The 27,844-nt window shown below is 50.8% G+C and overlaps 1 protein-coding gene across 9 annotated transcripts in view; it reads left to right on the top strand.

The window, feature by feature from the left end:
* The window catches only part of heph (polypyrimidine tract-binding protein 1 heph), a 157,308-nt gene that overhangs the window by 100,161 nt on the left and 29,303 nt on the right, over positions 1-27,844 (top strand). For 8 of the 9 annotated variants that reach the window (XM_050167803.3, XM_050167801.3, XM_055064445.2 and 5 more), the window contains 5 exons: positions 17,092-17,193; positions 19,179-19,490; positions 21,043-21,199; positions 21,845-21,903; positions 25,454-25,613. In XM_050167803.3, the coding sequence (XP_050023760.1) occupies positions 17,092-17,193; positions 19,179-19,490; positions 21,043-21,199; positions 21,845-21,903; positions 25,454-25,613 (790 nt within the window). The remainder of the gene's footprint in view (positions 1-17,091; positions 17,194-19,178; positions 19,491-21,042; positions 21,200-21,844; positions 21,904-25,453; positions 25,614-27,844) is intronic. The other variant, XM_050167797.3, reaches the window with a different exon arrangement.

The following is a 27,844-nucleotide window of genomic DNA, read 5'->3' as shown; positions in this document are numbered from 1 at the left end:
GTGCTATACATTTGTTTTCACTTCTATCACCGTTTTCCCTATTTACACGTTTCAATTTCAACATAATTCTATGCCTTCCTTGCATTAGTTCTTTTGCGAGGTATCTGCTATCATGGAGAACCTGGAATTCTCAAGAAATTCGTCATTTATGGAAAATTCGGGGACATAGTGGAATTCCTAAAGCGGCCAGTAGGAAACGACTTTTTTCAGCCGAAGCCGCGTAATTGGCAAATGATGGCGTCTTTCTTTTGTTGGTTTTGCGAGTGTGAGCCCGGCCGGCTGGGTGGAATGTGGTGGGTCTGATGATTCAGTTAAATATGATCTGATGGTGCGTCACAGCTGAACGACGAACACGAGGAGCTCTCACGCTAATCTCCGCGGAACTGTGGCCACCGGTCCACTCAGTGTCCGGCGACCGCCGCCGCGGCACAGAGACAGTTCACGGCTTCCCCCCGAAGCCATTCACGCGTGTTGGAACTCGCTTTCTGTTAGCGGCCAGGCTGGCCGCTTCCATCAGGCGGGGACGTAGTGTAAGCGCGCTCCTTCTTATGTTCATGCTTTTCATCATATGTAATTGTGATCATTGACCTCGCTTGGGCGTCTTTCCTACAAATGCAACTAAGTTTTGTTGGCGCCTGAACCCCCGCTATAGAAGACCGGCAGGGAATTTTCATGAAACACCCGGAAAAACCCGAAAAAAAAAAAAAAACGGCAACTTGATAATGACGGCGTACACGCTGTGTTAGCTTCGTACGATTTCCACAAGAAAGTCGGGTCTTCCTCAGTTTCCCGGTAAGAAATGTGGCACGCACAGTGATTACGCAAACGACGCGTGCATACATAACACGCGGGGTCGGTAACCTAACGCAGCAGCAAGTAGCCAAAAACGGAGGACTCTTCTCGCGCGTGTGAAACCGGAAACACCCGTTCTCGCTGCCGTTGCCCGACGGCTGCTTCGCTCGAGAAAAAAAATTCACGCCACTGCCGGTGGTGGTGTAGGATAGCGCGCGCATTCGGCAAACAGGGAAAAAAAAAGTTCCTGCTCGCCGGCCGGTCACCCGCCGCGGGAAGCTTGGTGGCTACGGCCGTCTTGCGCGGGTGAGCTCGAGAGGTCGCGGGTTAGATCACGGCCGCGTTTCGATGGGGAACCAAATGCAGACGCCCGCGCGCTTAGATTTAACTACACGTTAGAACACCTCCCCCCCCTCCCCCCCAACCGGTGGTGGTCAAAATCCATCCGGAGCTCCACTCACTGCAACGTGCCCCATAATCAGATCGTTGTTTTACCGCGTGAAACCCCAAAATGTGTGTGTGTGTGTGTGTGTGTGGGGGGGGGGGGGGGCAACTGACGGTGATCCTGCCCCGGACTAAAACCCTTAAAGCTTTAGTCCGGACCACTGTCAGTTGCACTTTGCTCATCCAAGAGGCAAGGCGTGTGTCGAGTGAGCTCCTGAACAAAACTTTCCAACGTGGTGAATACGCTTTAAATCACGGACCCGGGGGCTTCAAGAACAGCCACTGCAGCGTGGCCACGTGGTGTCGTCAATGGCGTCCGACCGACCGACTCGGTGACACGGTTTCTCCTCCGCGCCGCGCTTCCCACTCTCCCGACGCCTGCGGCGGGTTACGTGGGGTGCAAAGGGGGGAGGGGAGGGAGGTCTCGCTCGAGGTTTCGCCGCGCATGGCGGGACGGGGGAGGCGAAAGGTTGCGCTCGGTGTCCTCTCGCCCTCCCGGCCGTTATGTGGGTCGCCCAGCCGAACACCCCGAGGAATGCGGCGCTTTTTGCTGCCTACGATTTCTGCCCGCCTTTCTGAGCGCGTTATCTCTCTGTCACGCTTACGGGTCGACATTACTGAGGTCCTTGTGCTTGGCTTTTAACCCCTTCTGCAATGTGTTTTTTTTTTCTTTTAATTTGGACATCTGGGCCTGCGGCGTAGGGGGCGATGTTTAAATGAAAGCGTGGAAGTCGGCCTCATGTGAGCATTGCAGTAGTGACTTGCAACCTCGACGAGCCAACGTTTGTAGCTGTTTTTCGGGTAATCTTTTACCTTGGCAGCTCTTGAGAATCCTTTCCCTTGTAGCCCTCGTTCCTGGGTGGAGCCACAACAGGTGACGGATGTCCTTTCTCTCGGTCACACGCCCAGCTTTAATAGGCTTTCGTCTCGTTTGTATTGTGCTTTAGAAAGGAAGCGTTACGTCTCAACACCACGAAAGCGTTGATGGGACGTTTACCACGAGGCAAACACCCGCCCATTCGTCAGCGCCTATCCAGACGTCAACGTAGCGTGGACACCGACTCTTAACGGCTCCCAAAAAAGCCCACAAGCCCACCATCACCTGGCAGCCTGAGCTAAGGATGAAAGGGGGGCCCCATCTAATGCTACCAAACAACGACGGCGACCTGGGATTCAGTTAATTAGACGTTTGCCACGAGGCAAACCACCACTCATCCATCAGCGCCTATCCTGAGGTCAACGCAGCGTGGACACCGACTCTAGACGGGTTCACAAAAGGCCGCCAACCCCACCATGAGAGAGACCCCCGTCCAGTGCTACCAAACAATGACGGCGACCTTGGATTCGCAGGTTGCCTTCCTACTGCATATTCCGTACCATCGGGCTCCGGAGGCGGGATTACTGCAGTGTTTCGAGCATGGCGTGGTATCGCAACGGATTCGACTGTTAAGATTTTCTGCTGGACCGTTCTGAGATTCCCAATTCGACTAGAGTAGGGAAGACAACGGTAATTACAGCGGAGACTTGGAACAGTGGGAGAGAGGTTCCTAATGCGAACTCGGACGTTTAACCTGCTCCTGGCGTGGAGTGGGCTTCCGTAACTGCAGCCGTGTAACTAAGCCAATAAACCCCTTTTCCTTCATTTTTACAACATGACGTAGCAGTCGATGGGCTTGGTTGATTCGTTGCCCTAACGCCACCCTAAGCCGCAACAGAATTTTTTTTTTTACAAAGCACCTACACCCGTGAGAAAAAGTATACGGGACACAGGATCGCCGAAAAAAAAAAGAAAACCTGAATTTCTTCGTAATTAACACTCATAAACTACAATTGACCGATGCACTGGAAAGTTCGGAATGCGGAGTTTGGACTGCATTCCTAAATTTAAATTTTTTATTCACGGGCAGCGCAAGAAACCAACTCCTGGCCCGTACACTTTCGTGTACGTCTGACGCTTTACAGTCTGGAGAGCATTTCCCGTTCTGCTAGTTGGTCAAACAAATATTACGATACGGAGCTCGAATTTACGCGCATAGCCGTACGTACCGGCTAGGCTGCCAAAACTTGCGCCCACCCGATGTAAAGGGCAAAGCCTCATCATCATGAGCGGCCTGTCCTGCTACGTGTGTGTCGAGTTCCTGCTGTCTTATAATTTGTTTGTTGTCGTGCTCTCAATCGCCCGAGGACTTTTCTTTTTTTTTTTAACAGCGAGGTGAGGGCAAGTACAAACATGAGTGTCGGATGCGGTGGTTTTGAAATTCTCGGAGTTACGAGGTGGCAGTGGTGGAGGCAGGGGCACAGCCTTGCACCACGGTTTCGCCGTTACCACCATTGGTGCCGGGCCACATTGGTGCTGTGGACGGGCGGTTTTTGTGCTTTGGCCTTCCCTCTCCCATTCTCCCTCGCGGCGGGCCTCGCTTTCGCGAGGGAGGCCGCGGTGGGCCAACGCCACTTAGATAGCACGCAAGGCCCTTTCACTGCGATACATGACGTCACGCTAGCTAACCGGCCCGAAATTTCCATTGCTGAGGCTGGCGAGAAAAGGGTGACGTCAAAACCACCACGGTTGTTTACTCGGGAGCCATCCCCATTGGATTCTCTGGCAGCCGGGCCAGGTAGCATGACGTCACAGATCGGAGTGAACGAGCCGTGTGTGCTATCTGGAGGTGGCGTTGGGCGGGCGCCGATGATGCGCGTACAGCAGCGGCGCTGTTCGGGCGGGGCTAAGCCGCGCCGTAATTCTGCTGATTCTGCCGCTTGGCTCATCCCCACCCGGATGTGGATCTGCCACGGAACGATGCGGAGGCGGGGGCACGAGCCGCTTCTCCACCGAGAGCGCACTGGGCCGAGGCGCGGAGAGGCGGATGCTGTAGGGAAGCGCGTCTCCGTGCGCCGTACTTCTCTCCTCGTATTTTGGCCCACTTCGCGGCAGAAGCGTCAAACGTTGACGGAATCGTCGCCTTGTCGCGATCTTCGGAGGCGTGCGCTATGATGGGAGCTGCAGTCATGTAGAAAACGCGGTTTAACGTCCCGAAACTGCGCGGTTGGCAGTGCTATGAGGGGGCGCCGTGTTAGTAGAAGGCTCCGGAGTAACAGGTTTCGACATAGTGTGTGTGTGTGTGTGTGTGTGTGTGTGTGTGTGTGTGTGTGGAGGAAGCGGTCGCATATGTAGACACCAGAATCGGGAGCGTTCCGTACGTGGCAGCCATGGGCTGCGGGAACTGGCGAATCCGGTGAGCCGGATGCCGCTCAGCCCAGGTACCCTTCTCGTCCCTTTTCGCGCAAAGTTCGGCCATTCCAGCGGGCGAGGGGGAGGGGGAGGGGGGGGGGGGTCACTCACCATTGCAGGTTAAGAGCGCACCCGAAACGCGTGTGCCAGCGGTCACGACGTCGGGGTCATTTTCACTGGGCGACGTTCGCCGATGCGCATTTCGCCTCGCATCCGTTCAAGCTCCTCTCGGGCGCTGTCGCCGGTTGAACCGTGACCCGGCCTCGATCCGGCGAGCTTTTGGTCCGGTGTAACGGCCTCTTTCTCGGACTTTCTTTCTTTCTCTGTCTTATTCGTTCTCGTAGCGAGACGCATTCCTCCGCCGAATCTTCGCCAGCGTGTTTCGTTTTCCTTGTCATGCTTTCTTTTTCTTCTCGTCGAGCCAGAGATTAACGGAACCGCGTTCTGGGTCGCCCAGCGTCGTCCTCGTCCCAGTAAGTGCGCTGCTTCCGCCGCCGTGACGGCGAAGCGCGCTCAGCGGTGTGGAAGAAAGGCTGGCGCCGGACTACGGCGGGAACCAGTCTTGTGCGGGGCCAGTCGAGCCGGCGACGGAACGATGGGCTCTGCGGGTCACGCTGCTCGCGAGCATTTGATTCCGCGCCGACTTTTCCCCCTAGTAATTCTTCGGTACGTTCACCGTGTGCACAGCACTGATTGAGTTCTCTGTACTTGGCCCTCGCGGGAGTTCCGGTTACTTTTGTGCTCCAATGCACGAAAGAGCGTTTTGCGATAGTGAAACAACGCTGCATTTTCACGGCAAGTTCGATGGCGCTTGTATCCAAACTGGCGTTATTCTGGAAATTCGTTCCAAGTGGATGCGCCTTGGAATCTCACTGGCTACTATTAGTAAATTGCGATGTGCCGTAAAGTAACCAACTCAAAAGATAATTTGCGGATTTATGTTAGTTACACGATCATGTGTTTCGATTTTTCGTGCATGGCCGCCTCTCTGAATAATCCAGCTAAGGAGTAGAATTATCTGCAACTGGCTATTTTTCTAAAAATCCATAAAACTTAAAAAAAAAAAAACGATGACCCTGTGTATCCCTATACCGACCCTACACTATCGTTTATATCTGTAGGTCTGTGTTTTCTGTCCTCCCGATCCGACTCGCTGTCTTCGAGCTAGCGCATCATTTCCCCTTTAAACTTACGATGTAACACTGACGAAACGCTCCTGGTCCAGTCGCTTATATACAGAGCTCATTCTCGGTGCAGACGACTCCTCCATTGCATACAGGGTGCGGACCTGTAGCGACGACTCCCCCTCCCCTCCCCCTCTCTGAAAGCACGTGTTGCGCCTGGTCCCGGCGGCAGCTGTTCGGAAAGAGCGGGTCCCCCGTGCCGCTATTCGGCGAGCGGCTTTCAATCAACGCGTGTGCTCCACCTGCCCCGCCGGCTCTGCTGCGTTCGCCTTCCTTCCTTTCTCTGGCACGGCTTCTGCTGATGACCGCGCATGCATTATGAAGTGCTCGGGGCGGTTGTTTGCGCGCCTGCGAGGGAGGGAGTGTTGGAGTAGGACACACACACGCACCGAGCGGTCGCGTGTTTGTTTTTCTTTCCCGTCGTAGGCCGGCTGTAGAGCTGCATGGCACGTGGCTTGCGCGGTCGTTTCTGTCCAGTTTCCATGGCGACGACCCACCGGTGCGTGGTGGTGGTGGTTACGCGGCGGCTTCCTTCTTCACTTCGTGCTCCATCGATTTCTTCCTTCCCCCGCTAGGGGGCCGCTGGCGTGTATCCGTGCCGCCAGCGTTTGCGAACTGAGCGCTGTCCATCCGCTGCGCCGTCCTTGCGGGCGTGCTACTACCACGTGGCGTTTCGTACCACGGGCTTTGTGTTAATTTGCGAGGCTTAGCGTCCGTGAAGCGAACAGAGAGACGCCGTGGTTCGGTATTCTAAGTCGTCGTAACCACCTGGTCTATTCTTTCTTTTCTTTCTTTCTTTTTTTTTTTTTTTTTTTTTTTTTTTTTGCGTGCACTCACGCGTTTCTGCACGGACCGACTCTATTGCATCGTTAGGGTTTGGCTCGAGGCCAAGGTGGTCGCCCTCGCCGATTCTGACCGAGATGGTTGGCGCCGTCGAACACCGAACAAATTACTGGTCTCGGTGCAGCGCCGTGATTCTGGCTTTGTGTTCTTGACGATGTGTGTCACGGTTTCTTTGTGAGCACGGGAAACTGAAAACGCATAGCCTACGTAGTAGCGTTCTTTGACATGTACGGGCGATTTTTATCTTGTAGATAGTTTAGAAAACCAATGACTAGATTATTAGCAACACTATTACTTTTTTCCTCAAGTGACATTTTATTTATTTATTTATTTATTTTGTTGAAATGTATGATCTCCACGACCGGAAATAAGTGGCCAAGATTCAATTTTTGCTTCGCGTGGAGCTGTATAGGACATCGCACGCGCTAGTACCTGAAAGCGCTCTTTCTTTTTTTTTTCTTCTTTTTTTCTTTTTTGAGCAAGTGCTGCTACGAATCCTGGCAGGGAACTGGCCTTTCCCAGGTGTGTGACACTGTGAACTCCACGCATGGCCCGCCTTTTGCGGGATGCTGCGGGCTCCTCACTGGCCCGATAGTTGGAACCGCAACCTCCTGCGATGTTGTGCTGGCTGGGCAGGCAATCTAACTTTTTCGTTGGAGCCGGAGAATCGCTGCGCCTAGCCGCAGTTGTAGCGTAGCTCTTTTCGCTATAAGTGGACGCTGTTTTCACGCTCGCCCGATTCTCAATAATTCGATCTTTTACCGTTGTGTGCGTTCGCTCTGGCCTTGTAATGCCTAACGCACCATGTACGGCACTCTTTGACACATATGTGTCGCGAAAGGCTGATTTAAGCGCGTGGATGTTAACACAGAGAGCCCATGGTTGCGTTTTTTGATAAGCTAAAGTGAAGTTTCAGCTGTGGATAATCAATCTAAGAAGTTAGTAATGACGAACTACTATGCTAATTGTTATAGCTCAAATAAAACATCATTGATTTTCTTTTCATCAGTAAAACGTACTCTCCGTGGCTAGTCATAAAGGTGCAAAAAAAAAAAGTCATTTTTTCCCTCGCGACGTGGAACTGTGATCGGGCATTACAGGCTTTACCGTTTCCTCTGTAGAGTAGGAAGCGGTGCGTGGGTTTCCCGGCTGACTGTCTGTGCGCTCTGGGTCGCCCCCCTTCGCTTTATTTCCGCCCCGTCAGCGCGGCTAATTGAATCGGCGCCTTTTTAGAGCACCCCCCCCCCCCCCCCCTTCTCCTTCCTTGGTTCGTCTCGCGTGGTGTTCTCTGACGGCTTTCCAGTGGACGCTTCCTCCGCTTCTTGTCAATTTACCCAGTTCCAAGAGGTCGGCGCTTCAAACGGCCTTAAACAGGATGCCGGCACTTTCGCCCCCAAAATTACCACCACCACCACCCAGCTTGAGTGGGTCGAAAGGGAAGCGCTCTCATAACGCCGAGGGTCTGGAGAGCTCGACTGACACGAGGAAATGGGCCCGTCGAGCGCAGAGTGTTATTCAGCCGTTGCGAATTCAATTCGCAGGAGGCGAGATTGTCTTGTTTCGCGTCTCCGAGCGACTACGAACAAGTGTTTCCGCGCCTTTTGTATCCAAGGAGTCTGCGTGGCGAAATAGGTCCCACGCGCGCTGTTTCGCGGGTCTGCTGCCTCCCCGTCGGGTCGGATCGAAAGCGCTAGCGCGTGTCAATCCGTCCGCTGGCTCGCACTTGTGTCACGTGGCCACCCAGACTTAGCGTGCCAACGGCAGCGCCCTAGCAGGCGGGCTATAACGGGCGGAAGGCACAGTTTTTCAGTAGCGCATGCAGTATTTCGCGTGGGCAAGTTCACCGCCCATCTTGATGCACACGTGTGCTGGGCATTGGGCGTCTGATCTTATGCCGAAACCGCGGCGCTCCTCTGAACGCGCGCGCCGCCATGGCCAGGGCTCGATTGGGCGCGTCGGGTAGCGTCAACGGTTTTACAAATGGCATGGCTGTCATTAAAGCACAGTGCACTGGCCTGCTACTATCTAGGAGGCGTTTGGTAAGGTACGTCGAGCGTGTTCGCTACCGTTGATGCGGACGGGCGTCTCCTATCGTGCGAAATGTCCTGTCAATTTCGTGGCGCCCCCTACCGGACGGCGTCGGCATGACTTGTGCAGTGAAACTGCCGTTGCACTTCCTGGCCAACGCTGGTTCTCCGTGCCGAATCGGACGTCAAACTTCGCCGTGCTTCTCCGCCATTGATTGGTGCAGCACGTGCGAGTTAAAAAAAAAAAAAAAAAGGCCGACACGTTGAACGATGGCTCATCCGCCTGCTGTAAAACTGTATGCCGGAAACGTGATGGAAACGGTTAGAGATTTAACTGGACGCCATTGTTCAGGTTAGTTGTTCGCGCGATATGTTGGACGGTTCTAACGTACGTTTCGCAGTCGTCACCTCCTTGGTTGTCGGTTTTGCGAAGGCACTTCGCGGACGGGACTGCTACACTGTCGCCGTGGGGGGAAGAGGGGGGGGGGGGGGGCGGCGGTTAACGAGCTGCCCCCGGCAGTCTGCTGTGCAGCTGCGATGTGCGGTACGCGCAGTCGAAGCGAGACGGAAGGTTTCGACAGGAGTCTCGTGCGGTGACGCCTCTGGCGAAGAAAGCAGCCGCTTTTGGGGCCTCTCGTTTTGTTTTGGTTTTTCACCGCTGCAGTCGTGTAGCGGGTCGGCGTTTTTATTGTTTTCGCTGCGCCTGTCGGTGACGCGTCTGCTCATGACGGACTGTAAGGGGGGAAAAGAGAGAGAGAGAGAGAGAAACGCGTTTCCTGCTAGTTGTGCGGTTGTCTCCCGAAGGAAGCTGAAGGAACGGGAAGCGTAGACACCCGCGGTGGCGCGCATTCCTGCCAGTCTCGTTTGACGAGTTGCGGCTACGGCTCTGGCTTCGACTTCCTTCCCCATTCTGCGACGCCTATGCCTCGCGCGCCTGTCTATTGCAGAACGCTTCGCAGCGTCTGCGCATTTCGACGTTGCGACCGTCCCGCACGTTGAATGGGCTGGCTCGCCGCGAAGTTGGAGACATAAACACAAGTTTTCTTGTTGTTGTTTTTTTCGGCGGGGAACAAAACGCGGACTAAAAATGTCCATACTTGCAGTGTGTTTATTGCTCCAAGGTAGAGGAGGGCGTCAGGTTTCTTTCCCATGTCCGAGGGCTATCGCTCGTGCTTGGCACATCGTGTCTTTGCAGCCTACAGTAGCTACGTTTACTTGATGGACCCCCATAAGGTCTGATGAAGTCGGCCTGTAGGGCCAGAAAGCGATCGTTGGGTTCACGTAAACTCTAGCGGTTCGTGCCGAACTACCGTCGTCTGTTCCGGTCGACCCTTCTAGGCAAGCGGTGTGTCGGCTCGCCCATCCCGTTTTGGGAAGGTGGGTGTAAAGGCCAGTCGGGTCGGGTCACCTCCACTTCTTATTCGACCCGCTCGCGTCGAGTTCAACTGAATGAAGCTAGTCATTTTTGCTTCCATATTTAGGACTGGTGCGCGAGTAATGCACACTTGTGCGTCTTTAACGGACAGCTGGGCACTCGTGTCGCATGATAAGCGTTTGGTGCGTTGCAGCGCCAATACGCAGCACGCGCCCTAGACATTGCCTCTGCTGGCTACTGCTACTCTGTCGCTGCAGTCGGTTCGGAAGGGGTCGTTCAGCGTGGGTTTCCGCGCTACGCGATGCGACGTCGTCTACGAAAGCCCCCCCGTGCGCCGATCGCGAGCCGTTCTTTTCGAAAAGGGATCGGCGCCGTCCGTCGACCGCCGCGGAATGACGTCACGTAACGCGAGACCCGCAGGCCTGGAGGTTATCTTTGTCTCAAAAGTTCGGTGCAGCAGGGGTCGAGGCTGGGAGGCCTCTAAACGCTCGAGGCGCTTGCTGGGATCGAAACACGGGATGCCTTTAGGGCGTGCTTGCCCTGCCGATTGGTCGGCGGCGCCCGCGCTTCCACGGCGCTGCACGGAACTGCCGAGAACGTATTGCGAGTGTTGCCGCGCATTGACGAAATAGTCGCCCACCACCCAGCCGAGCGTCCTGCGAAGCTTCGCCAGTGCGTGCCGGGAGTCGTTGCGGGTCGCCGCCGCCATCGTCGTCGACGCCGTCCGACCTTGGGCGAGAGCGGGCGCCCGCTGCTGCTGCCGCTGCTGCCGGAAGTCCGCTGCGGCGCGGCGAAGTTCTGTGCGCGGGGGCACGTGCTTGCCTAGCAGCGACCGCGGTTTCTCGTCGACCACGTCGCGCGCGTGCCCCCGGTATCCTTTTGATCGCGCCGCACCTGCCAAGGGAGACGGAGAGATTATCTCTGACGCGCGAGTCGGCGTTAAGTGTCCTAAGACGGCGTTGGCGTGCCTTTCCAGAGCTTCCTCGTTGCGCTTTTTTAGTATAATGGTGGCTGTGAAGTGAGCAGCCAGTTCACCCAAGATCGCGGACGTTTGGAAGTAGGGACAGATGCAAGCAAGGGACTGGGTGAACGAGCAACGGTCGCTTCGGAGCGCTCTTAACAGTTCCGCTCATTGGTTCTTTATATTTGCCGTTGGAGGCCACCTAATGCTTGCACTTAAAAGCTGTATGTAGCCGCTGTCTTCCGCCTACCTTTGAAGGGGGGCCGGAGCACTCTGAAAATCATGGTTAGTAATTGCGCAGTGCATTTGGTGCGCGTTCGAAGAAGCACAGGTGGCCAGAATTAATCCTCCACTATATACCGCGTCCCTCGTTGTCCGCCGTGCAACTTCGGGAGACGTTAACACATCACACCCCGCACGCCCACACACACTATTTGATTTATCCCAACCTCCGTCGAACTCATTTTGTGCATGGAGTGTCGCTAGCTTGCTTCAGAATCAGTTTATATACAGATGGCCGTCAAAAAAATGAATGCAGAAAAAAAGGCATTTTGGCTTCTGAGCGTGCCAGTACCGGTGATTTTATTCCCTGAGTCCGTTAACATTAAGCCACTTGAGCACTCTTGTAGGAAATGATAGCCAATAGGGAGTGATTCAAAATGATGACATGCGGAACCTGTGTTGCTGGAGGCGGTCGCTCAGTTTCCATGGAAAGTTCGTGCACGGGGTTCCCTGTTGATCGTGCTTTTTGCTTCAAACGTTCTTCGGACTTCATTACGCTTTATATTTTAAATTCACACCACTGATAGTTTCGAAACACACGCGAAATCATTGCGACTTGTTCCATTTCTAACGCAATATTTTGTTACGTTAGAAAGCCTCTAAGCGGGTATGCTATATGGGGGGGGGGGGGGGGCGCACTGGCGCGTTCTTGTGTGCTCCGTAGGCGTGCATTCCCCTGCATGGCGGTGTTGCTTTGGAGCGCAGCTCCAGGCGACCCTTCCTGCGGGAGCGTCGACGTCAACATCACTCGTAACCGAACTAACGAGCACAGCGAAGGATAAAAGAGCGAACGCTGAGCGCAGCGGGGGATGAAAGGCGGCGAGAGCGAGGAGGAACGCGGAACCATGAGGCGGGAAGCGGAGGGGGGGGGTCATAGCGAAAGGGTGAGAAGAAAAGCGTAGTGCCACGCAAGAGGCGCTCTGCGGCGACGATGGCGCTAGAGTAGCGCGCGTCGTCTGTTCACCGATGACGCCACCGATGCCATATATGGAAACAAAGCGCTGCATTAGCGGTAGTCTGTCTGCGGCGGCTGCTGTGCATCGCGCCCACGCGTCAGCCACGCGCTGCCACTGGCGACCTCCCGATTTGCGAGGCAGTCGCGCCACACTTTTGCTCCGTCTGCAACGTGCTGCACGAGACAGATTGACCGCGCCACCCAATATACCGCGAATTGAAGACACTTGTGGAGCTACGCACAAATTTCGCATTATGGAGTATCTTAATAGTCGGTGAATTTTTTTTGGGGGGGGGGGGGGAGGGGGAGAGCTTTTTTATTTGCGTATCCCGAACACGTTTTTACCAACACGCGCAGCTTCGGCCAGTGACTGACTGCAGCGGCGCTGCATGAGTCCCTCCCTTCCGACGTCTACACTGCGCCCGTTTGTTTGGCGTCGGCATTTGCGCTGACAAAATGAGAGGTGTGGTTAACGTCGAAGAGAAGCTGGCTCTCGGCGTTCCTCGTGAACGCTGCTATTCGCGAGGGTAAACTCTCCTCCTCGGTGCCTGCTGGCACCTACGAGCGGCCGAACCGAAGAGGCTAGAAAATCTATCGTGGATTTTTCCCCCTCGTTATTCCCCTCCCACGATGATCATTTCCCTTGTCATCTTCCCAAGAGACTTCGCGTTTCCTTTCGCTTAATAAACGTTGACAACAACGCTGCTTTTCGAGCAGTTCCGATCGCACTTCCTACACTAGAGATCGCCACTGGAGAAAGTGTTCTGCTGCGGCGCAGCTCCTCCGCCTCGACCAATGCGCATGTTTTGCTGTTGCGCGGCGCCAAAATATCCTTACGCCGTCGCCATTCCTTTCGATGGTTTCTCTCGCAAGCACTATGAGACCGAGTGCTGCCCCCCTCCCCCCCTGAGGGACCCTTGAGTGACCCGACGAGGACACACGTAATTCAGTGTGACAGGGCTCGCGGCCGAACCGTTCGAAAAAAGGCAGCAGCCGCGTTGCTCTGGCCGAGGCGCGAGACCTTTCCAGCGTCGACACTCCGGACGACGCCACCTCAACTTTTGACACCTGTCAGCGGCGATGGTTGCGAAAGCGACCGCAGCTAGCTTGGCGCATGCCTGCACAGGTGGGCCGCGAGACGCCGGATTATCTGGCAGGCCGCGCTTACCCCCCCCCCCCCTCCCCCCCCCCCCCCCCCCCCGAGAGCACGCCTCTAGCGTTGTTCGTCCTCTCGCTAATCTCGCTACGCTGGTCGGTCGCATACGTGTGCGACGGCGCGCGTTGATACATTTGAAGCAGTTTGTGCGTTTTTCATTATTTTTTTCCTTCTCCGTCCTGGCACGCCGTCACCGCTGCTATTTTTGACGCCCGGCACCCCAGTCTCGTCTCGGCGGCAGCTGTGCGGCGGAGCGCGCGCGATTAACTCTTGCGCAAGCGACAGTCGTAACCCCCCCCCCCCCCCTGTCCCTTCTTCCCTCCTCGGTCCGCGGAAAGAGGCAAGGTCGCGGCCGGCTTCTGATGCGCGGTGTGTTCCATTCGACCATTTTCCTGCGTCCCCCTTTTTTCTTCTCCCATCTCTCTCGCTGCTTTTTGCTTAATTTGTGGCTGTGATAGGCTGCCCTGAAAGGGCGAGCTTGGTGGCGTCTGCACGTTGGTGTGCGAGTGTGTGTGACAGCGCGCGCTGTTGCAACACGTCAGCCAGGTGCCGTTGCTCGAGTTGCTGGCGAGCGTTGACAGGGCAGACATCTTTTTTTTTTTTTCGCGAGCTGTTTGTTATGCCGCGATACCGGTGTTTGCATTATTTACGCCGACGTCACGGCCGTTTCCTTCGCTGGATGGAGCAGGAGCAGGATGTTCTTGCCTCTGCATTCGGGCTTCATGCTTCTCCCAAGAGGGCTGGTCAAACCATGCCCTATTTAATGTTGTGCTTAAACCTAATGGTGTTGGGTCTTAATTTCAACACCATGCTCACTATATTCTAAAGCGAAGATTTCTTTGCATCTTCCTTCGACTGTACCACTGCTGCTGCTGCTGTCCTGCATGCCACGTTGGGGATTGGTTGAGAACGTGTATAATGCACATGGCAGAGGCACGGGAGAAGGGTCTATGAGATTTTTACAACAATTCCATGGGCGTCGCCATAGAGCGCTGTGTAGCTGCCTGGCTGTCAACACAGTGCTCTCTGGGTAGCGGCAATTCCATGTGAGCCCCCCCAAAAAGCATTGCAAAAGCTGTAGGGCTTACCTTTGTTCTCAAGTACAACAGCCCAGAGGATAGCTAGAATAGTAGAAGGGAGACAGAGAATTGGGCATACACCCAATGCCGTGATGAAATGGGTGAAAACGGGCATTGCCATTCTTCATTAGGGGCAGCTTGCACACTAAGAGGATCACGGCAGTAGAAAGAGGCAACGTAAAAAAGCAGTCCTCATATAGGATCTCTACTATTACTAGACATCACAGCGGTAGCGGACAAACTGTAAAAAAAATTATATTCAAGGTACGGTACAGCACCTTTCAGCTATTTCTAAAAAGTAAACATCGTGTAACTTTGTCCATGCGAACAACTGATGCAGGGCATGCAGATGCTAAGCGGCATTAAAGCATCGCAGCCGTCTAGCTAATAAATACTTCAGCCGTGATGTGGTGTGTGCCATGTGAGATATTGACAGTGCTAATGTTCCTGCAGGCTACAAATCAGTGGCACACTACAATGCCTCGAGCAAACACGTGTTGTTCTGTGTTTCATGTTACGTAGACAAACACAAGGGCTGCACGCAAGGTAACATTAAACATCATGTCACGACTGTCGTATGCCATCCGCATCGCCGCAACACTGTCATGAACACAAGCAGCCCAGAAAGCTTTGCTTGCATAAATTTTATACGCTCCTGGACTGTGAATGTGTGGTGATGCTCCCAAGAGGACTGCTCAAACTGTGCTCTCTTTAACAATGTACTTAAGCGTAATGGTCGGGTCTTTGAACACCATGTGCAGTATATTATACTCTCCATAGCTGTGAAATTTGTGTATCATTTGCTAGGTGCTAGGAGCCTCATTAATTAGTAGTACGCATTTGACCTCTTTAACGCAGCTACCAGTCCCACCTTCACTTATCATATGCAGTGGTGCTCAGTTGCAACATTTGCAAGCACAATTCTCGGTCCAGAATTTTTTTTTTCTTACAACACGTCGCACCGAACAGCCGCTCCCAGCAGTAATGACACAGTGCACAAGTGTGGCAGTGATAGGACAACAGCAAAAAGCACAGAAAAGAGTGATTGCAAGATCTGAGCCCGCATTATTGTTGTTGCAGGCTTGGGGACGCATTCCTGGCGCTTGGCCAACACTAGCATGCGGAAAGCGTTTGCTTAGCTTTTGCTAACCATACCCATGAAAGCAGAAGGGAGGGGGGTCTGTTTTATACGCGGTTTTCCTAAGCTATTCTCTGGTAGTCAGTTCAGGTGCATACTTGGCTGCCTTCCAGTAGGAAGGTAACTCTTCCTTCTTCTCCCATTTCTTCGCTCTTGGCTGGCAGTTTGCCGTCTGTTTGAGTTGTACTTGTCTTTACTGATACTTTCTTATCATGGAGGTTTTGACCTCTTCACTGGATAGCACTAGACTGATAAGTGCTGTGGTGTGCCTTTCTACTTCAGAGACGGCAGCCACAACAGGATACGTGCTCTCTATGGGATGTGCAGCCTTTCCGATAATACTTGGTTCTTGGAAAGGAGGGCTCGTTCGAGAATTGAATGTCAGTTTGTTTCTCTTACTGCGAACTAAGAAGCGAGAGGGAACAATGAAAAGTAGTTGCACCTAATTTGAACTGCAAGTCGGCATCCAGTAATTTTGGTTTAGAATTAGTTACACTATGTTCGGGCTTTAATTTCGTTGTCTTTGTGGTTATATCCCATGGTTGCAACTAGGTGTGCTTCTTTCAAAGCATTTCTGACTAATAAACAGTCTGATAAGCAGTCGGAAGCTTGCAGAATCTTGTATGGGAGCTTGAATCTCGAGCTTTTGCTTCAAGTAATAAGAGCAGTCCGAGTTTTTCGAACAAGTGCCTTGGTTTTGTCTCCTCCACACACCCTTGGGGATAGCTGTTGTAGGATCATGTGATAAAACTGCACATGGGATCGAGACTGGAAGTTTGTATGCATTTGTTTCCTTGGTTTTCTCAGCACGGCAGAAAATGCAGCAGGGTATGCAGAAATGCAACATTTACCTTTTGTGTACTTAAAAGGATAATTAATATTTTTATGCATGTCAGTTGTTGGAAGTGTCTGGGCCACTCCATGTGGCCTGAGCCAACTCTGAGGCCTAACAAGTGGGGCTTCTGCAATCCTTCCAGTGGCTGTATCTCTGGGGCTATTCAGTAGACTCCCCAGTGCTGCCATCTTTAGCTGTGTGAAGCGCTGGGACTTCTTCCCCTAAATAAACGACCTGCTGCTACTTGCTGGGAATTGCTTCACAATCAGAAGATTGAAAAAAAAAAAAGCCATTCAGCTCTTTCATTAGATCAGAAAGCGGAATGCAAGAGGCTTCATTCTGCTTGCATATGCTAGCCACTTCTCCTAGCAGAACCCAATCAAACTTTGGGTTCTTGAGTACGCAGGCCGCTTGCATCCCCTAATCCAAAACTCAGTTGTCGCTGTATGCAAGCTGGAGCTGCCGTGTATTCAGCTATGTTCTGTTTACTGGATAGTTTGCGGCTGTTCTTGTTTAGCTTTTTCTGCTGGCGTCGTGTTTATAATTCCAATCCTTCAATTCAGATAAGTCTTTCTCTGGAGCTAGTGTGCTCATTTGAGTCTTACAGGAGGATCCTAGTTGGCAAGTGATTTGTATTGCTCTTATGTTTCATAGTTTGTTAGAGCGTGTTCTCGGGAATGCAAGCTCTTTCTGTATGTTAACCAGTGCTGTTGTAGAAGCAGGAGAAACTCCTTGTATGTTTGCATATGGAGCTTAACAGACTTTCCAATGTCCTTCTTATATCTTTGCAGCGTGGATCAGACGAGCTGCTGACGCAGACCAACGCCGTGAGCAATGGCACCATCATGAGCCCTCAGAACAACCACAGTGACAACAACAATGATGCCAAAAAGGTGAGGGGCTTTTATTGAACTTTCAAAGTCCACCTCAAACACCTGTTAGATGGGAAAATTTAGTGTCACTTTTAGAGCACTTTGCCGTTGGTAAGGGGTTTTGCATTCTTGTGTACTCTTTGCGTTTTCTGTGTATCGTATCTTCCAGATTATAAGCAGCAGTACATTCCCTAAAATTTTCGTTGCTGCAACTTGCGTATGCATAAAACCATGCACTCTGGCATGTCACATTAGTATGCACCCTTCCATGACATGATGAGGTAATGACTCCTTCAAGCTTACGTACGCAAAGGTTCAAAACAAGTAGCAGTAGCACTTCTTTGCTTTTCCTTAATACCTAAGACGATCAAAATTGTTAGTCACATCGGCTTACAGGCTGTGTAACATTGTCGCTAGTTGCAAGCAAAAAATACCACCTTTAGGTACTCTATATCATAATAAATATGTGAAAATACCACTAGACATATATGTGTATGTAATGAAGGGACATGGGTGTTGGCTACAAGAACACGAAATTTTACTTAATTGTGCTTCGTCCTCCTTCACCTCACATTAATCACGTAGGTCCCCTACATAGTATTTCACAAGTGAGGCACTGGTGGTAGCTTTGTTGTCGCATAACCAGTGGTTGACGTGTACACTGATACTTAATCACAGAAGCAAGAATAAAAGCAATCTTAAGGCAAGCACTTCTGTTTCGTAGCACTTGTTATACTTGAGATGTTCCACAAGTGTCCTGAAAGTTTGTAGACATCAGAATTCAACCACTCGAGTGGGCTGGTTTTTCGAACATTCAAAATGTGGGCAGTTTTAGAGTTGAAAACAGGTTAGAATTTTCTGCTTTTCGGCTGCCAACGGGTAGTTTCTGCTTATTTGTGTTTCTCACTGTGGATTCAATATTCAGTATTCTCCTGACTTTTATTTTAACATTTTGAAGCTGTCAGAAAAAATAGTTCGTTATTTCTCTGCCTTCCCCATTGTTCAAGCAAACTAGCATGACCACGTTGTCATCAAATGGACAGAAAGTCAATTACTAGCATGCAGACATGCAAAACATTCAAGGTCTTGCATATTCACTGCATACGTTCGAAAAATGGTCTTGAGCTCACCACTGCACTGTTCTTGCTCAAATTTTGCAGAAAGATTGCATTTTGGAGTCCACATTGTTTACTAGAACACTTGGCGCAGTTAATTGCCTGGTTTTTAAGAAGTGCAAATTTGCCTGTGCTTTGTGGATGCGAGCTGCTGTCGCGATAGCACAAGTATAAATTTATGTCGCCGCCTGCCGTCAGCAGCAGAAAGCAGCGTTTCAGGGAGGGCAGTCGCCTGTTCCAGGAGCGGGCAACACGTGGCAGCCTTCCCTGAGACTGTGCCAAGTGTTATACTAAACGAAGTAGACTACAAAATGCGATCATTCTGCAAAATTCGAGCAAGAATAGTGCAGCAGTGAGCGAAAAATCTTTTTTTCGAACAGGTGCAGCGGAATATTCAGGACCCTGTGTACATTCACTGTATGATACTGAAGGCCGTTCACAAGTTTGAAACAATTGGTCACTTGGCGAAAATAAAAGTAACTCTTGCCTTCGTGGCAGTCGCCAACATAGCCAGTACAAAAGTCGAAACAGTTCATTACGCACTCATACTGTGTTCATTGCATTGTGGCATGCATATTTTAGCACTTGATTGTGAGCATTTCCTGAGCTTCAGGTTACTCACTAAATTTTTCTTTTTCTGCTGAGTCATGCTTCACATGCTTGCTGCCATGGAGTCTGCCATCTTGCTTGAGGTCAGTTTGTGAAGGCAAACCGAGGTTGGCAAGCCCAGTTCACAACAGCCATTCTTAAGAGACTGACTGTGGTTATGTCTGCCGTGCAGATTGAGCAACGAGCGCAGTTATCAGTAACCACAGTCTGCTTAATCGTGGTGAAGGCTGCGCATGTGACGGGAGTTGACTCGCAACCTCTGAACCATGTTGCGACCTGCAGGTGAAGCTGGACACAGGTGGCAAAGTGGTGGTTGGAGCGGGCAAGCCCTCGAGGGTGGTGCACATCCGGAACATCCCCAACGATGCGACAGACACGGACATTGTGCACTTGGGTGTGCCCTTTGGCAAAGTGACCAACGTGCTTCAGCTCAAGGGCAAGAACCAGGCATTCCTCGAGTTGGCCGACGAGAGCTCGGCCATCGCCATGGTCGACTACTTTGCCAAGGCCTCGCCAACTGTACGCGGGCGGGTGGTCTACGTCCAGTTCTCCAACCACCGTGAGCTCAAGACAGATGGCGTCCATGGTTCCCTGGTGGGTCTTGCTGTAGATCTCTGTACATTTCACAGCTGGCATGTTAGATAGTAACGCAGTGATCCTGGAGAATTTGTCTACTACCAATTGGGCTAAAGTTTAGTGCGCTGCCAGTGCTTAGTCATCTCGCACCGCCTAACTAAAAACCATTTAAAGGGGCACTAAAGGCAAAGGTAAAGCTAAATTGGTAGATTGATGCTTGAGAATATCTAAGGCTTTAGGGCTCAGGGCTATGGCGTCAGAGCCAGTGGCCAGCTAAGGCTCTCAGAGACTACGCAGAGCGCAATAGCTATTCAAGAGACAACCTTTACTGTCCGAACTCCCAGACCAACTAGGCTGCTTCCTAGTCGCCGCTGCTCACGCTCTGGCCACAGGCTGGCTGCGCGTGGCACAGGCGCGCAAGAGCCAGGCCCAGATGGTGATGGTGGTGCCACAGCGGCGCAGCCATGCAGCCACTGGCCCCATGGGCTTCAATATTATCGCGAACAAAGTTTTAGTAATCGAGAAATTGAGGTAAATGTAAGACACGACTTGTGAGCCGCAGGGACTTATTATAGAGTACTGGCCCAATGATGTAGGCACTCTTAATTATAATTCCGTCACTGGTACTCAACCTCTCCTAGTAAAAATAGTGTTGCATTGCATTATAGTATGGAAGAAAATATTATTTGTCCAGTTCTATTTGATGTTTGGAAAAAATAACTCGTTGACTTTACCGTTCACAACAACGCGGGCAGTTGAAAGATTTCGTTTTTGCTTGACTCTGTGCTGCCCGTGCATCCGTGTTTCAGTAGTATTGTTATCATGTAGTGTTGTGCTGGTTTTGTTGGCCCACGGAACTCTCACAAACTGCAAGTAGCAGAAAAGTCCACATCCATGGGATGTCGTGGCATGCCCAAACGGTCCACACCACTTGACTGAAAGCAGTGGCAGCGGCAAATCCAACGCTTTGTCTTCACTCAGTTTCCTCCATGGCCCCACGTTTCCGTTTTGAAAGAAAAACTGTAGCGCTGCCTGTCGGGCGCTGCTTTTCTTACCGATGGCAGTAATGGATGGTGATGGCGTATGCAACGATGTCACTCTCCAGCTCGGAGGAGAGCGATTTGAGTTGCGATAAAGGTGTGCGGACCCTTCGGATGCGATTTTCTCTTTAAATGAAGTCTTTTCTTGGCACGAAACAAGTACAGTGAGGTTTGTGGAATGGTATTTTAAAAGTCCACGTTGACTTAATATTTGCCTTTAGTGTCCCTTTAAGGAAGGCTTCATATATGTCTGCATTAACTGCTTGAAGAATTCACATTCTCACATCTGTGAGGTTTCATGTGACTTGGCGTATACGGACGATAACATTCCTGGTACTATGCCATATTAACTATGTTTGCACAGTGCCAGGAACGCTGTCAGCAGTATACTTCAATGTGACCAGTGTTTGAGTTGCACAGTCACGTGAAAGTGATTGCATCCCCGAAAGTGATCACTCGGGTACTGCCCTTGGTTTCGGGCAAGGTGCGTGTGTGCTCAGTGTTAGTGATTCAGCTTGCCCTTGTGCAAGACTGTGCAGGCCAACCAAGGGGGCGAGGGTGGTGGTGCCAACACGGTGCTGCGTGTCGTGGTGGACAACCAGATCTACCCAGTCACGCTGGACTTGCTGCACAGCATCTTCAGCCGAGCAGGAAAGGTCCTCAAGATAGTCACCTTCACCAAGAGCAGTGAGTAGTGTCCTCTTTCACCTGCTCGGGTCACTCCAATTCAGTGTTTTTAAGTACTTTCTGCCCTTCATGCATCCAGAGATCAAGCTGCTTCTAGTACTCGGGATGTTGCGGTGTTTCTTGCGTGGTACATGCAGTCTCGAATATTGGCGCATGGGTGTTCGTTGTTACTCATGATAGAGAATTATAGCTTTGCATGATATGTTACATGTTACCGTGGTACATTAGGGCAATTTGCATGCGCTACCTCAAGCTTTAGCATATAGTAACTGCATACAGTGCTGGAGTGTAGTATTAACGATGCAATTTAGAATTGGGCTTTTAGAGCATTCCGCATTGCCAGTGGTTCGCTATGGTGCCATGTGCTAGGTGGAAATCGAACCACTTTCCTGGCTCAGTATTGTCTCTGTAGGCCTAGCAACACTGAGCTGCTCTGATTGATAATTACTTCACATTACGATGCCAGGTGGCTGGATCGAGGGCACCTGTGCTAGAATTGGCAGAATGCCACGTTCCGCTTTCGGTTGAGCTCGAAAGTTTGTTTCGTAAACCAACTGTTTGTGTTTTATCCTCTCTTGTCCCCCCCCCTCCCCTTTTTTCATTTTGTGTCGTTGCTGAACCTGCCTTTCTCTCTCTCCCTCCCAGATTCATTCCAAGCCCTCATTCAGTTCAGCGATGTCATGGGTGCCCAGGCGGCAAAGCTGGTGAGTGCCGTTGTCTACTTGCGGTGGGTGACAGACAGATTTATTCGACATCATGATTACACAATGTCAGCAACATGGGCAAAAGGCCGAAAGGGTGTGGCTTGACAAAGGCAGCTATTTTTGTCCTGTTGCAAGAAACTGTGGCGCGCGTTAGATTTAGGTGCACCCAATTTCCAAACTTCAAACCCATAAAAATTGCATTTCGCTTGTGGAGGTCACCGTGGCAGACAAGTTGGCCACATTTAGCTCTTTCCTTACCGGGCCCCAAAATATTCACCAGTTTGATGGACAGCTTTTTGCCGTCAGAATGCTTCCACAAGCAACACCATGCACCGTATGAAATGAAGACTGCACTTCAACATGTGGTCGTGTTTGGCAATATTTTGGCACATGGGGTAATCTTGAAACGCAAAAATTCGATGGGAAGTAATGCCTGAACTGGCCGACAGGAGAGTGCATTGTTTTGATTATTGTGATTGCATATTTTTTCCTCACAATGGGTTGTTCTTATCCGTTAGTGTTCCAACAGCGGATTCGCAGCATACTATACAAGAAATCCTTACCATTGTTGGCAGTGTTTATCCGCACAAAAGTGTGCAGTCGATTTTAGGCCAGTTTTCTGCAGAAGCTTGACTAGTAGTCAGATCTTTTTTTGAAAACCGTTTGAACACCATTTTTTAGAAGCACTGGACGAGTGTTTTCATGGTTGGCCTTTTTTTTTTCTTTTGGCAAGATCATGCTTAACGAGCTGAGCTCGTCGGGTTAAAGGAACTTCAATACTGATCTGTTGGTCAAATTGGTCCAAGGTACCAACAGTCCTGGCTGCTGGCTCGCTCGAGTTTCTTTTTGCACGCCTCAGTGGTGATTTTTTTGTCTTCCTTATCAAAAGACGTCGCAATGAAAGCTAGTGCTGCTACCGCCTGGGATGGGATAGAGGCACACTAAATAACTTAAACTGCAGAAAGCTGTTTTCATTAATTCTCTGAGAAAAGGTTGGCTGTTAAAAAAGAAAACGAAGGCCAAATTTATGAACGTCACAAATGGGTTTGAAGGGTTCAAAGTAGAAAGCGAACATAAAAATTAAATTAGAGCTCCTAAACAAAGTATAAATAGAACATGCACAGGATCTTTTTTAGGAAGAAAAACTTGACATGCTTCTGATTATGGCAAAAAGGAAAAGAAAAAAGTGGGGAGGGGGAACCTTACCTTCATAAAATGAAAATTTATTTACTTAATGCCTTTTGTCATCACTCTTGGACAGCACTTTATCGTTGCTTCTGAAGGAGCACATGTCCTGCTCGCTCCGGTCCCTGTAGCATAATCTCAGAGGGGATGGTGGCCCTTGCCTAGACTGACCACTTCGCTGCTTTATCCAGCAACACGCAAGAAATCCAAGAACACGTGACGTGACCTCTTGCTGCTAGCTTAACATGTGGAATAACTTGTAGTGTGAATCTGCTCTCGTAATTGGACTGAAAACGACGGTATCGTCAGGGTAACACTATACATGAACACTTCACGAGCTTGTTTTGTTGGCATCCATGGTAGCTATCTTGCGATAGCAATGACGGTGGCATTGGCTGGGCTGGCTCTGATGGTAGGGTGTTGCGAACGTGGTTTTGGTTTCATATTGGGTTGGACCGCCCAAGCAATGTATGGACAAATTTTCGTTAAAAAAGCAAGAGTGTGCTAAAATCAAGTAAATAATGTAATAAGCCATTGTGGGTTACCATTTTCGTTTTAGAATCTCAAAAGGCAAGCCGAAAATAGGCGTTTTCGGCGGGAGTTAACGTGCGTGTGAAGCATTCGCTGTACCGAAGCAGAGCCAAGACGGGACGGACTCTGCCACTATTGGAGTTGCTACTACGGTCACCATTGCGGTTGGGCACGTGCACGATGACTAGCAAAGCGCGAATGATTTGGCGAAGGCTAATTCCAGGATCGAAATAATGAAAGTTAGGCCCCATGAAATGTATGGGTGCTGACTGAGAGTTTTGGTTGCAATTGAATTAACTGGAGTGGAATAAACACAAGTATGCTGTACAGTCGCCGACCGTTTATTCGGACCTCACGGGGACTGCGGAAATGTCCGAATAAACAGGTGTCCGAAAAAGTAGATTAAGAAAAAAAGAATGAAATCCTTTATTTCCACGCACTTATTCGGGCTCGGCATTAGGCTTGAAGAAATCGTGAGTGCGCCGTTGCACGCTGTTCCGTTTACGCGCAATCAGATAAGCCTGAATCTCGGAGAGGGTCGCACGGTCACTATAGGCGGCTGAAAGCACAGTCACTGCTTGTGCACGCTCCGCATGCGACGGCAGCGTAGCACATGGTGCGTCATCTTCCGACTCAGTCATCGTCCGGCGGTGCAGCATAGAGAATGGGTGCATCAGAAACCTGACGAATGATCTCGCCGTCGTCGAGTTCTGCGCATGTCAGTACAGCAGTGTCAGCACCTGTGAAACTGTCAAATGAGACGGTGTCCGGAATCGCAATGCAACCACTGCGCAGGTCTCGGCAGAATATTTTCCGCGTCAGTAGGGAGCACATCGGAAGGCGACAAATCTTAGGCCTCCCGGCACCCGCTTGCCGGCATTCCCCAGCGCAGTCTTCGCGGGCACTGTCGGCGCCATTAGACACTCGACGCGATGTTTCCGTACGCCGCGTTGGAACACCGAAACCTCGACACAGCACGCAAAGCAAACACCACCGTGCCGACACCAGTCGCACAAACGAAAAACGCGGCCTGTTCACAGCGTCGTGCGCGAAAGAAACAAATCAGCTGCTGGATTGTCTTGACATGGCTTACTAAGCTGAAACCGGAACTGCTGTACGGCCACTCTATCGAACCAGGCAGAAACGATGATGATGAGCGGGGATTTCCAGTAGCGCCACTTCGTGGGGCAGCAAGGAGGCTCCGTTCAAAACAAAAATGGCGTTCAGCAAGTCGAACTATGCGCCGGTCAGAGTCGGTGCATGATGCCCTCGATCGAGTTGGCTCAAGGAGTGTCCGAAAAATCAGACGAGAGGTTGCAAGGTGTCCGAACTTTCGGCAGTTGTTATACATTATGGTCTATGGGGAGAACGGCGGTGCCGCGAAGCTGACCGAATAATCGGGCATATCCGAATTTTTGGAGTCCGGAAAATCGGTCGGCGACTGTACTGCCAAATGTATCAGCGGTGTTTCGTTGTTTTTCTGCCGCTTGCGTAGTTCGGCCCGTCGTTTGTCCCATCAGGGTTGAATTAATGGAAGTCGACTGTATCTTGCTGGCTTAGCAAGCCTCTTCTGGTAAGAGTGGCTTTTTTTTTGGTATTGCAGAATGCTAATTTGCTTCACAACTCAAGTTAGTTTCCACATTGGTGTGCCTTTAAACCCTGGGCACATTAGAAGGGTGTAAATAGGGTAATTTGTGAGAATGTCCTGTTCTATGCCGGCTTCATTCATTGTGCTGGTGCCAAGCCATAGACTAGCATTGTTCTACAGCTGCAGTGGATCCGTGGCAGTGTCTTCGTGGCACACTGCAACTTGTCTTTTCTTTCTTCACTGCAGGCCCTGGATGGCCAGAGCATCTACAATGCGTGCTGCACGTTACGCATCGAGTACTCCAAACTCACCAACCTCAACGTGAAGTACAACAACGACAAGAGCCGCGACTTCACAAACCCCACCCTGCCCACAGGGGACCCCACCCTTGACATCGGGCTCGCCGGTGAGAACAAACCTCTTTTCCTCGTCTTCTTTCTTGCCTTCATGTAGCACCCCTGGCTGGTTCTAACTTGCCGCTCCAAAACGAAACATTGTGACTACGTAAGGGCTGATGGTTCCATTTCTGCCTCTAAATAGGTTTAGAATACAGCACCGGCAAATAATGTGTGAAACATTAAACAGTCAACGACCAATTTTACGGACATGCCTGATATGGTAGATGCCTTCTAGGCACCCCCCAAAAAAGGGGGGGGGAAGGGGGGGGGGAGAGATTATAGCTAGAAGCCGGCTGTGCCTGGCTTCCAGGTTGTTTACATCTGTGCGGGCCAGGCGGTCGACGAAATGGCTGGCGACATCTAGAATGAGAGCTGCTGACAGGCCCGTTTCTTGCCAAATTTCGGTGGTGCTATCATTTCCAGCTTCAGTACCGGACACTGTGACCGCCGCAGCGCACTCGAGTACAAGCTTGCGTGTGAAACGGGAGGCACACACACATTATACAAGCTGGTGCCACCGCACAATGTTATTGGATGGCGCAGTGGCAGCCTGCTAAAAGGTTTACAGTTCAATAGAATGTGTAGAAAGTGCTTGTTAAATGCAACTATGAAATTTTTTTTTCTATACAGCTTAGCCTTCAACAACAAATATTAGGATGAAAACGCTCATCATTTTTTTTGTTTCAGAAAAACATGTTTATTGAGTCTGGCAACCCTAACAGTGAGGTGGCGAAATCTTAGCAACATGTGTGCCTCTTTTTCGCTCCACGTAGCCAAGTCGGCGAACAATCGGCAAGGTGTGCCACTCTGTCCATTTCTTCCGCGCAGAGTTTGCCGTGAAAGTTTGTTCCATGTAGCCCGGCCCTTACGTGGTCAAGCATGCGCCGGAGTGTATTGCAGTGAAGCATACCAAGAATAGAAAGGGGCCGCTGTCATGGATGACATTATGTGTTTTCTAATTGTACGCACGTGCACTCGCCGCCTCCTGTCGCAGTAGGAGCACCGGTATGCCAAATCAGTGGCCTGGTAGGCCTTCAGAGCTATCTCGGACGCGCTGTAGGGATTTGAGCCCTTAGGGGCAGTAAAAGGCATGCATTCATTTTTTAGAATGCAATTTTTAATACATTCCTGCGGCCCCTAGGGAGTCTGAAAAATTGGACGTTGACTGTAGTATGTGCAAAACCTTCATTCCGCGATGTGAAGAAGCTACCAGTAGCAGCTGATCCAGCGGAAAGTGTTTGCTTCTCTTTGTGCTAGGATGCTTGCATTACCTAATCACTTCAGGCAATTATGTAGGGCATTAACTGTGCTTTACTTCTAGGCCAAATTTGAGATCTGTGCATTTCATTAACTTCATTGTCCTGTAGCTTTCGCCTTTTTCATAATTGTAGGGGCACTTATAACACCTTACACTAATCACATGAGAAATTGGTCACTGGTGAAGCAAATGTGCAACATTTTCTGAGCATTTTATGTGACAGTGAATTGCAGGTTGCAATGTTGCGATCTAAATTGCTATGCCTAAGACCAGCTGCTTTGCTATTGTGCTGCCTTTGTTTTCATTTGTTTTGCTTCCTTCGTGTTTGTTTTTGCTTGCAGTTATACTACTGCCCTGTTTCATTTTTGGTACGTTCAATGCACATCAAGCGAGTAGGACAAAGCTCTAATCCTGACTGGTCCGTGACGTACACGCACAGACTGGTTATAGCATAAGTCACCGCACTTACAAATATCCGCACAAAAAGTGGTACTGCGGTATAACCAAAACATTCTTCAATGGCTTCACACGTGCAGAACATGTAAGCCAAGCAGCCGTGCCTATCTGAGAATCAAGCATGCGACCGGGATGTTTGCATTCATATAAGTTTATGGACATTGAAAGGTTAATGTCCGAAAACCGCGATCTTGACATGATGCAGACAAAGTAACAAAGGGGGGAGGAAAAAATTAAGGAAAGAAAGAAAAGTCTACTAAGGGGAAAGTCTACTGAGGGACTGCGTTTTCAAACTGGCTCAGTTATTCGAAATTTCCTTCGGCACCGCCACCAACTCCACAGAACTGATGCAGAACAGCAACTGAAATTTCGGACATTGTACAGTGTCACGTTTGATTTCTCGGACCGATCTGCGTGCTGCAATCTGCGATGTCGAAAATGTGGTGACTGCAAACAAATTCGTCGCCATTCGAGTGCTTCCCTTGCCATCTGTGACCTACCTCACTTTCGTTGAAGTGGTTTCTC

The sequence above is a fragment of the Dermacentor andersoni genome, chromosome 11 (genome assembly GCF_023375885.2).
Source record: "Dermacentor andersoni chromosome 11, qqDerAnde1_hic_scaffold, whole genome shotgun sequence".
Classification (NCBI taxonomy): domain Eukaryota; kingdom Metazoa; phylum Arthropoda; class Arachnida; order Ixodida; family Ixodidae; genus Dermacentor; species Dermacentor andersoni.
The sequence above is the reverse complement of the archived record's forward strand: the minus strand, read 5'-3'. Positions and strand labels throughout refer to the sequence as shown.